Source organism: Diplotaxodon limnothrissa, unplaced genomic scaffold (assembly GCF_057381915.1).
Source record: "Diplotaxodon limnothrissa isolate DT_005_m unplaced genomic scaffold, D_limnothrissa_male_GT1.1 unmapped_scaffold_6, whole genome shotgun sequence".
Classification (NCBI taxonomy): domain Eukaryota; kingdom Metazoa; phylum Chordata; class Actinopteri; order Cichliformes; family Cichlidae; genus Diplotaxodon; species Diplotaxodon limnothrissa.
In genome coordinates, this window is record NW_028188560.1 from 1,243,441 (window position 1) to 1,255,378 (window position 11,938).

Consider the following 11,938-nt stretch of genomic DNA (forward strand, 5'->3'; position numbering starts at 1 on the left):
CTGGGATGATCATAAATTGTAGCTGAACTGATAAACTACACACAGGATACTTCTTTGCTCACAAGGCAGGAAGACGTTTCCTTATTTGGTCTGTACCGGAACTTGCTGACACACGAACCTTTTTTTTCCTCTATATAAGCTGTTGTATGATAAATAAACCTCTGAGTCAGTTTGGAATGACACCTAGAACGGTCTCCGTGTCTTCTTGTTCTTCTGAACTGCTCCCGGTACTCCGGCCGGTACCGTGATTGCCCGTTGATCATGCATGAGAATATTTTAATTTTGTTATATGTTAAAGGATGAACTCTGCTTATTGGTGCCCATGCCTTAGGAGGAAAAGCTCTATCTACGGACAGAGATTTCCTTCACTATTGTACATCAGTAAAGTGCAGGAGCCCATTTTTCCAACTAGATAAAAGTCTAATACAACCCAAGAAAACAGCTTAGCCATGAATCACACTTTGTAATATCTGTGTTTGGATATTACAAAGTGATTTTATTAAACAAAATGGCCTATTAAGGTTAAATATGAGCTAAATATGATATTGTAGTCCATTCGTAAGAGTGTTTTGAAGTGCTTATTTTACTAGGTGACCTCTGTGAGGCAAACATACAAAATGCTGTATGCTATCTGTGAGGCTCATATGCAATTTCTTAAATCCAAATCAAATCAAAACAAAGCTTTTTTTTTATGCAATGTAAATATACATTTCAAAACAATTCATGGCAACAGTTGCCAAGTCATGATGATGTCATGGGCTCCATTCCCCAAATTCCACAGTTAGGTTTGATTTTGAACACTTCAAGACAAACTGCAGACAAAAAAACTAAGAAAAGCAGTCACAAAACTCAAGATGAGTGAAGAAGGCCAGCTGCCATACAAGTCGAGCTCAGTAAATAATGAACTCTGTTTGGAGGGACAATTTTGTGATGCAATCATCAAAGTGGAGGATGTTGAATTTCCGGTCCACAGGATCATCCTATGTAACTGTACGCCGTACTTCAGGTGAGTTGCTTACCTGATAATGTGAAGGACAGTTGACTGATTTATACCTGTGAAAAATGTAATTCATGGTCTTAGTTGGTGAAACAGTGCCAACCAAAAGGAACAGGTTGAATCATAAAACTTTTCTGATAGAAAGACTTTGTCACGGTCAACTGACAGATACACCCAAAACATAATGCAAACATTTGCAGATTTCATCATTACCTTCACAGAGCTCCAGATTCCACTTCAGTAAATGTGCCATTTAAAAAGCACTGTGAATCACTTGGTGATTGTGTGAAGTCTAATTGAAGTGTTTTATTAAGTTACATTAATATCTTCCCCACTGTTATTGAGACAGTAAGACACACCAGACTTCCTGATACTAAAAAGGTTGAACTGTGTTATACAGTTATACGCTGAGCAAAAGTTTTGAGTTGCCTCTCATTTTTTTATATTTTGCTTTGAAACAGATGATTTTTTAAAAGTCCACTTGAGCAATAGTTCTGTGTTTTTTTTGAAGACTTATAAAGGTTTGGTTTGGACATTTTTCACCCTTTTTAGTCCAGTGCTTGTACCCGATCATTTTCAGAGGAATGGTTTCCTCATCCTCATCAGAAATGGTTTCATGGTTCATGTAAAACCTGTTAAAACCAATAAATAAATGTTAAGAAAAAAAAAGAAAAGAAATGGTTGTGGAAGGGAAACAGAGACTGTAATTAAGCAACATGCACTGGAACTTCCATAAGGAAAGGAAACAGACTGAGGTATGCCAAATTACGCAATAACTAGACTAAATATCAGGGTAAACTGGCCCTATGGAGTTGATTTCAATATTTGTCATAGAGGTACAACAGTGAGTGTTTAGAGTTAACTTTAAAGCACGGTGGAGGCTCTGTCATGGTGTGGGACTGCATTGTGTTTGGCAATAGCTTCATAAACATGCTGCCAATGTAATAAAGACATTGAAAACCCAACAATCAAGTGCACTAAACATGTACAAACTCTGTTTTGGAGTTACTTGGAGTACTTGTGCATGACATAGTTTATTATCTTGTTGCCTCCACACCTTTTAATATTCTCTACTCTGTCTCCATCTCTACCCTCAGGGCTCTTTTCACCCACTGCAGCGACCCAGACAAACAGGTCTTCAACATACCTGGCTTGTCTTCTGAGATGATGGCACTCATCATTAACTTTGCATACACCGGCTCAGTTTCCATAACGGGGGAAAATGTAGTGGAACTTCTCATGGCAGCTGATCAATTCAATGCAATGGACATTGTGAAACTCTGCTCTGACTTCCTCGGGGAGCAACTGTGCCCAGAGAACTGCGTTGGCATTTGGCAGTTCACAAAAGTATGCTTATCACCCGAACTACGCACCAAGGCCTACCACTACATCATCAGTAACTTTGAGCAGGTTGTTCTTGAGGAGGAGTTCCTGCACCTAACTGTGGAGGAACTTGCTGACATCCTTGATAGAGAGGACCTCAATGTGTGGGAGACCACTTTGTATGAAGCGCTTACAAAGTGGATTAGCCATGTACCTGTACAACGGAAACAACACCTCACCGCTCTGTTGTCCAAGGTCTATAAACTTTCATTACTACATTTAGTTTGGACTTAAATCTTCAGTATTTAAGTCATAGATTGAGTCGATCCATCTGGGTATAAGGATGCTTTAATATCTTGAGATGTTGCTCTTTTCAGGTGTAGCCAAACCACATTTAAGAAATTCTCTTCAAGAGCATTAAAACCGTATCAGATCTCTACACACATACTATAGAATAAATTATATTTATTAAGTATAGTTGCTAGGGCTATGACTAAAAACTGTCCCTGTTGACGAAAAGGCTAATGGTGTCTGACTTTGGTCGCTCTCTTGCTAGCAATAAGAAAATTAAACAACATTAGGAGCATTATCCTAAAGAAGCTTGAGTTTACTAAAACTGATGTAGTTGAAATTCATAGTCACATTCTCTTCTGTCATCTCTCTATAGGTCCGACTGGGATTGATGACGTCAGACTACCTAAAGGACAATGTGCTGTCTAGTGAGCTGGTGGAGGCCAATTCTGAGTGCCTGTCCATGATAAGTAATGCCATCTTAGACATACATGATCTAGGAAGCAGACCCTTCATGTCTGCCTTGTATCACCCTCTTGCTCGTCCCCGCCTGCCTCATTCCATCCTGCTGGCCATTGGGGGGTGGAGTGGTGGTGAGCCAACTAACGGCATCGAGGCCTACGATTGCCGGGCTAACCGCTGGGTCAACGTAACGAACAACCTCGAGTGTCCTCGTGCTTATCATGGAGCCGCCTTCCTCAACGGGTACGTCTACTCCGTTGGTGGCTTCGACGGGGTGGAGCATTTCAACAGCGTCCGTAGGTTTGACCTGACCACTCACGCCTGGAATGAGGTGGCGCCCATGCACTCCCGCCGCTGCTATGTGAGCGTGACTGTGTTGAACGGGTTCATCTATGCCCTGGGAGGCCACGACGGGCATGTACGACTCAGCAGTGCAGAGCGCTATCAACCTGAAATCAACCAGTGGAGTCTTATTGCACCGATGCACGAACAGAGGAGCCACGCCAGCTGCACAACACTTAACAACCGGGTGGGTGAAGTAAAACAGTAGCAGAGAAATAGAGTAGGGTCTAAGGCACACAGGCCTAGAGACCTGTCAGCAACCTTTGGTAACAACCAGTTGCTAGGGGAAAATGTGTACTCCTCAGCTGGTTAGGCAGTGGTTGTATGAAAGACTCTACAGATTTCTACAGCAAATAGTTTGAGTATTTGCAGTAAGTCAGAGTACTCCATGCAAACCTCAACAGTCTGCTTACAACCAAAGGAAACACAAGGAGGCTTGTGGTGCAAAACCTTCCTGGTTACAATTTCACAGTAGTGACAGCCATCAACCTCCAGCAACCACTTGCCAACCAGTCAGGGAATACACATTTTTACAGTGAAGCGAGGTGCAAGATAGGTCACAAACTGGTTTCTATGTTCATGTTTTCAAATTTAAAAGTATAGTTTAAAAAGTTGAAAAATATACTAATATATATCTATTTTGTTTCTAACTGATCACAAGTGCATCTTTGCATTTATGTACAGTACTTTATTTGAGTTGACTTGTCAACTAAAATATAACAGATATTAAAAAAATTGTAAAACACACACATTTGTTAATTGTCATATTTTTCAGTTGGACACTTGGGTACTGAGTATCGGTCTTACTTCACAAATGATGTGGAAACATTTCACTTACAGGTAACATTGTTTCCAACTGAAATCTAAGAAATGTAAAAATTTTTAATGTCCCTTTTTTGTTTTCAGATTTACATTTGTGGTGGACTCAATGGCAACGAGTGTCTGCAGACAGCTGAATATTACAACCCAGAGAGCAACCAGTGGACGATGATCAGTCCCATGAACAGCCGCCGCAGCGGGATAGGTGTCATTGCATATGCGGATCATGTCTTTGCAGTAAGACCACAAAGTAGTGCTGACACTCACGTAACATACAAATCAAATCTGTAATGTGCTTTGATCAGCAAGGCTTAACACAGATTTGGCTGACACAGAATTTGGCTAACTTTGTTTTGTATTTATCAATGATCAGATTCCTATCCTGACCACAGGTTCAGAGAAGGCATTCTTACTCATTCTATGTATTAATTTAACTGATTAGTGATGTTTCTGCCTCTCTTTTTTTTTTCATGTGCCTCATTCCCAAAATGTTGTGTCTTTGATGATTTCACATTTCACTCAGTACAACAGAAATACTTATTCAAAACCAACATTGTCATCCTCATCGTTCCATAGAGGACATATGTTAGAGACAATTTCAAACTTATCCTGCAATACCTTTAGAAAAATGAGGGAATAAGCCAAGTGATTAGAACTCATCCTCTGGGGACGGTAGGCCTTTTAGCTGTAAATTTATCTTGCTATTTGCCTTAAAACCACTTATTTAGTTGTTTTGCAGCTGCACCCTTTGGTAAAAAGCAAAGATTTTAGTCTCACCTTCTGAGACACACTTCTTTATTTAGCTAGCTACCGTTTAGTATTTATTTTCTATTCAGACTAAGTCTCTATTCAAAAAAAGGAAAAGTTATCATCAGCAGAATGCAGTGACCTTACCCTGGTGCTGACCTCAGGGTCTTTGATCAGGCTTATAGGCACTTATAGCCTGTCAGGGCTACTTTAATCTGTTATAGGAAGAAAGGACTGGAACTCAGTGTTCCTTTTTGGACTAAAGGCAAAAGAGCTGTGAAGACATTTATACTGAAAACACAAATACTTTTTGTCGAGGGCTATTCATCTTTGTTGATAATAGCGTGGTGTAATAGACAACAGCACTTTAATAGCTGTAGTTGAGGCTTGAGTGAAAAAAGGTCTCATACAGACTTCCACAACAGCTGGCTTCTACTTTATTTTACTTTCTCCTTTTAATTCAGAAGTCATTTTCACACACCACTGCACCCTGATCTTTTCTAGACATTCCCAACAAATGCGGGCCTGTGAAAATGCAAATACTGGGACGTTAATGGGCCTTTTTTAAACAACTTTTATGTGTAAACTCCATATAACAGCATGAGAATATGTCAGGTAGCTGTTCGCTTTATCCAGGTAAAACCCTAAACCAATCAGAGTATTTCCAGTAGTCAGATCACACCTAAGGTAAACAATTTCCTTGTATCTGCTACATATTAAGGGCAACTTTGGACAATATTGCAACTTAATTCTTCCGTCACTTTCTGGAGTATCTGTGCAAAAGCAGCTAAAGACATATAGCAGGTGCATTTTCTTACAGGGGTACGGTGAAGCTGGTTACACTTACATTCAATCATTTGAGCCACGTATTTACTTTTAGGTTGGTGGCTTCGATGGAAACAACTATCTGCGCACCGCTGAGGCTTACAACCCGCATACCAACACGTGGAACCTCGTGTTCTCTATGCTGACCCCCCGCAGCAACTTTGGCATTGAGGTAATTGATGATCGCCTCTTTGTCGTCGGGGGTTTCAATGGCTTCACCACCACTTCGGACGTCGAGTACTACACCGCTTTAACCAATGAGTGGTATGAGGCGTGCGACATGGATATTTTCCGCACAGACTTGAGCTGCTGTGTGATGTCCGGACTTTCCAACCTGACTGAGTACACCTTTCCTCGTGACTTCCTGCCACTTGAGGATGTTCTGAAATTAGCAATGGAGTCAGCAGAGTCCACGTAAAATCTTTAAAGTGCAGTACTGCCATGTGTCAACATCTGAGTCTCGAACATGAAGGACTGAAATAAATCTTTAGAGCATTAAACTGCTGGTGAACTGGACATTTTATGTATGTATCTCAAAAACTTTCAGTAGGAGAGCCTGCACTGTAGATACTGGGTTTTATTAAGAGAATGCAATTGCAACAATAACAAATTGAAAAGATTTTTTCATTCCCTGTAATGTATGGCTGCTGAGCAGCCATACCAGACATGCACACAGGGTGACCAGATCACAATAAGCCGCATGTCGGACTTTTCAACTCTTGCTAGGTAAACACCATAAGAATAAAGGGAAGTTTTCACTCTCCCTTGTTATTTCAGCTGCGGTTCTGTCTGGTAACAGTCTATAGGTTTGAGTAAGGATGTATCCAATATTTTACAGTTGTACTAGCCAATACCCAATAAAGCAATTCTTACTTTTATACCAAACTAGTCAGTCTCAGCTTAGTCAATTTACTCTTTCACAGTAGAGCCTATTTTCTGAATAGTCTTCTGTCTAAACTCAAGATTAAAGAAAAAAAAAATCTTAAAATTAACTAAAAGCGAGGCTGTCTCTGCACTGCACAAACCAAACACAAAATGTCGGCATGTTAGCCAATATTATCGTGCACCCTTAATTATAACACTGGGCTAACCTGGCCAAATTACAAACAAAAATCAATCACAACCAACATGGACTGTAGTAGCCGTGGAAGGAGAGAGGAAGTCCTTTCCTATAGTCCATCTGACCATATTGGCTTTACTGGCCAATAAAAGCAGTCCACTCAGCCATGCTCTTCTTGTAAGATGATGTGAGATCTCTCTCATGGATTTTGTCCAAGAGAACCTCCGTCTGTATGACGGAAAGCAGAGTGGCTACACACTTTGGGTATGTAAGGTGAAGGGTGTAATAGTAGGCCATAAGGTATAAAGCACCCTCGGTAACCAAGTCTTTTGGAAATGTGGTTATTGGCACATCTCCTACCGCTAGGATGCAGTTGGATGGACTCACAATCAGGACTGGGCAGGAGAGAGGACGTTTCATCAGATAGGTATTAGGGTCTTCTTGGTCCTTTAACACATAACACAGACATACTTTTGTAAGGATGATGCACTTTTGTTTCAAACACATAACTAAAGCTAAATTACAACAAAAGTTGAGGTTCTGAGAAAACACATCTGAAATTGCTACTTTTAATTATTCTCGATGGAATTACTGTTCACATCTGTCTAGCCTTCCTGAAAAACAGAAAACCAAGGCTACATTTAATTAGGTATCATTGAGGTGATAAAAATGTGCTACCACGTAATGCATCCATGTTTGTATTTACTGGTCACAGAGATCTAACCTGTGAGAACCCTCATTCCAAAAATGTGTTTTAGGTGCCTTTTGAAGGCTTAGAACATATAATATGTGAATATAAAATACTTTGGCACTCATCAGAAGCATTTTTTAATACTGTTGTCCCAAAAAGAACAAAAACAAAAAACAACTACTACATTTTACACAACTCACCTCAAGGACATGCACCAGAGCCTCACTCGCATCCCGTGCCCTCTTTGGAGGAGCAGAGGTGGATGGGAAGAGTGATGGCAGCACATGTAGGATCTCAAGAGCCTGTTCAGCTATACAGAAAAAAGAATCATCATCTCATTACCACACTTAAACAAAATCCTCAAGCATGTCCAGCAAAATCGCTGGACATGCTCGTAGGCAAGAAGTGAAACAGCACATGGCGGGGAGAAATGAGGGGTGAGAACAGACACAATTTTGCACCGGAGGTTTTCGGGAAGCTTTTATTTTGGTATTTCCGTTGATTCGTACAATAAATTTGCATATTAGCCTAAACATTTAGGTTTAACATTTAACATTTAGATTTAAATATAATATTTAGATTTAATATTTAACATTTAGATTTAATATTTAACATTTGATGAAAAGTTACAAATATTTTACTAAATGTTGTAAAAAATTACTCGAAAAAACATGTTTTTGTAAGGTTTTGAGCTAAATGTGGAAAAATGTTGCCGTTAATTTCAGCATGTTTCAGTTTACAAACGGCGCCCCATAATTATCAGACTATTTTTGCCGATTACTGCTCACAATTTCTTTGTATTTTGACTTCAAACAACATTTTTTTTTACGATTAAGTGTCAACAGAGATACAGAAAAGTGGTTACACCTAAAAAGCAAGGTCACTGAAGGCAGCGGTGTGGTTGTACAATGGTGCTGTAACCTTGTCCTGTCACCAGGGGGCGACGTCAAAATATCTGCTGTTGTCTTGTTGGCCCTTGGCTTACGGTGCATTCCAGATTGAGTCGGAAGTCGGAATTCCTGAGCTCCCAGTAGTAATTTTCATCTGGAACTCCCCCTCAACTAGTATTTCCTTCTTGGAAAGTCAGAGCAGGCAGCCTCAACAATCCAAGATGGTGACAGAGAACATAAACATAATCTGCTCTGTCACTCACCTGTATTTGTGACTCATGATATAAGCCACATGCTAAGCACTTACCACATTCTATCAATGAACGTGCTGCAGCTAAAATAAATCCCATCTTACTTTGCTTTTCTGACTTTCCTGCTGGAATGCACAAACTCGGGAATGACGTCACTGCCAAAAAGGACCACAGACATCAGAACATTGACACAGCTGCCAGGTTGGAAAAGTGAAGCAACAAAACAAAAAAACTGTACTCCATTTACAGGCCACCAGGGGGCGACCCCTGCGTCTGTAAAAGACTTCTGGCCCTATAGAGGTCTCTGGGACCTCTGTGAACAGTTCCCTGATGTGTTCAAGGGTTCAGTTTCTCATTTCAGAACACAGCTGAAATGATCAAGACTCACTGAAGGGGTGTGAAATGTGTCTAAATCTAGGGAACAGAGGCCTGATCGACGATATGTTCTGCAGACTCGTGTCTTTGTTCATAAACAGAAAAATGAAGGTAAAACACAAAGGCTTCCTTCAGTTTGACCTCTCAAAGGTCAAGGTCAGTCCAGTCTAACATGTTTTACTTTAACATGAAACGCTGCTATGACCGAGTCTCAAACAACAGAAAATCCAGAGTCTGCTCATCAGCTAACGACTCTGTTTTATGCTGTCGGTGGGTTAAATATCATGAAACGCCTCATTCAGTCAGCTGCATGTTCTTTAGAACCAAACTGGCTGCTCGAACTGATGAATGATACCACACTGAGCTCTCTGCAAGGGAACGAATGAGCTCGATTCCCTAAAATATCTGCCAGCGAGTCCAAACACACTGATTTTTACTAACGGATAAAATGATGTTAACTTTTCTATCAACTTCTTTTGCTCGTTATCACCTTATTAACTGTTCGGGGGTGAGAATGAAGCCTTGTACAAACTCTGGGTAAAGTAGTGTTTAGAAACGAGAACACTGAACGGGAAGTTAAAACACATCATAGACACCTCAGCTTCACTACTGGAACTTCAACATTATGCACTACACACTGTACACTGGTTACAGACCAGCAGGTCTGTAACCAGGAGAGGAACTCCAGTCTGGACCAAGAGGACCCAGAGACTCCGCAGATTAAAGAGGAAAAGGAGGAACTTGGCAGCAGTCAGAAGGGAGAGCAGCTTGGGCTGAAGCAGGAGGCTGAAGGCATTATTGTCTGGACTGATAAAAAGCAGCTCAGACTGCTGGAGACCATCTGGAAACCTGTGATAAAGTTACACAGAATAGGTATGTAAAACTATGTTGATTTAATAAAAGTGAATATAACTCACAGACAGCTCAGTGGACCAGTGGTTAGCACTGTTGCCTCACAGCAACAAGGTCCTGAGTTTGACTCTACCAAGTAGCCAAGCCTTTCTGTGTGGAGTTTGCATGTTCTCCCCTTGTTCACTATCCAGAGACATACGAACAGCCGGGTTAGGTTAGTTGGTGATTTTAAATTGCTCATAGGTGTGAATATGAGTGTGAATAGTTGTCTGTGTTTCTGTGTTGACCCTCCGACAGACTGATGAACTGTCAGAGAATTGAAGGTCAAAAAGTAATAAGCAACATGAATGAATCTCTTCAGCCTGATTTTCTGTTCTTTATTTAAACACATTTCCACCATTAACCTGTGCAAAACGGTGAAAATTAGTACGTAAAAATTCACCAGAATGAAAGACGTGAAACATCTGGGTTTCAAATTTCCACTCACTGGTCAGACAAAATCTACACAGAGACACAAAGTCAACAACACAAGTTTCATTTTGTTCTGTTATCAGTTTAAGTTAAAGAATTATGTTTCCTCTGCAGCATGGAAATGGTACATTTGAACAGTTTACAGGTCTGGGTAATATGAATAAATATTTCTATTCTGTTTTGGAAAATATGGAATTCAGAGTTTCTAAAGTTAAATTTGTTAGACAAGAAGAGTGTTTTCATGGCATTTCAAGCACAGCCAAAACGGTTACTACTGTGTAAGAGAGCTCTTCCCCAGCATGCCTTCTTGTAACTGCGGCCAATTCAGACATCCACATTCATTTAACAAAAAACAACATCTATTTATTTTATATATCAAAGACATAAGAAGCTGAACTTTGAAATTTGCTAATAAGAGTGTCAGAACTAAACATTTGCATCAGTGCCCAAATAATTTGTCACGTTTGTAGACTTTAATTTTAGTGGTATATGTGAGCAACAGGCTCACTATGTAGAGACCTGCTAATGGTTCAGACCAGTAAATATTTTCTCAAATGTTTGTTTTACTATCATCTTTTCCCCTTTGTGCATTCAGATGCCCTACAGCAGCATGCTTTTGAGGAAGAGGAAGTTCTTACAGACCAGCAGGTCTGTAACCAGGAGAGGAACTCCAGTCTGAACCAGGAGAAACCAGAGAATCCACAGATTAAAGAGGAAAAGGAGGAACTTGGCAGCAGTCAGAAGGGAGAGCAGCTTGGGCTGAAGCAGGAGGCTGATACCTTCATGGTGACACCCGCTTCTCTGAAGATAACCGTATTGTGAAGAAGCAGCATAGCTTGAACTAAGTTGTCACATGCAACGTGGGGTTTTTTCTTTCCTTTTTTTTTTTTTTCTTTTTCTTTCCTGCTTCCTCTCTTGGCCACATTGTTTATGCTGCGGTTGACAGGACAACCAACTGCTGGACATCCAGGAGGATGTTAAAATTCAACATATCTCTCCTGACAGCTTGTAACGTTGCAGAAAGGAGACTTTTGTGTTTTTTCAATGTGTTGGTGACTGCATAAAACACAAGTTAAGAGAATAAAAGGATATGGTTTAGCTAGCAATCATTTTTGCAAGCTATAATTTTATAGTTGGCTAATTTAGTTGGCTAATTTACCAGCCACATAAGCCCTGGGAGTTTTTGTGTTTCAATAACATTAAAATCAAATGAAGGTTCCTCCATTATTCAAATTCCTACTGATGCTAAATAAAGTTGACCCTGATGGATAAATTCCATGGCTGTTCCCTTTCATGAGTGAGTGATATTGGTTTTTGGTGTCTTCTCCCTGTCGTATGATGAGGGTAGAGCTGTACATTTTAGTTAGAACATGGTTTATCATATTTAGGTTGAAACTAACTTGCTAAATTCATGTGAACTTCTAACTCCACTGAACTTGGTGAAGTCCTTATTGTAACACCTCTGAGAACAGCTGCACATTGAAAGACCGTTTTTAACTCTCAGAGGTGCCTCAGTTGCTTTGACTGTGGGGACTGAAGGAG

At 40.3% G+C, this 11,938-nt stretch overlaps 1 protein-coding gene across 1 annotated transcript; it reads left to right on the plus strand.

Moving 5' to 3' along the window:
• The first annotated feature begins 854 nt into the window (after positions 1–854).
• LOC146606824 (kelch-like protein 10) lies at positions 855–6,224 on the plus strand. Its single transcript, XM_085349363.1, has 5 exons — positions 855–1,006; positions 2,095–2,575; positions 2,988–3,602; positions 4,322–4,471; positions 5,862–6,224. The coding sequence occupies exons 1-5, from the start codon at positions 855–857 to the stop codon at positions 6,222–6,224; spliced, it is 1,761 nt and encodes a 586-aa protein (XP_085205489.1).
• The last annotated feature ends 5,714 nt before the right edge of the window (positions 6,225–11,938 follow it).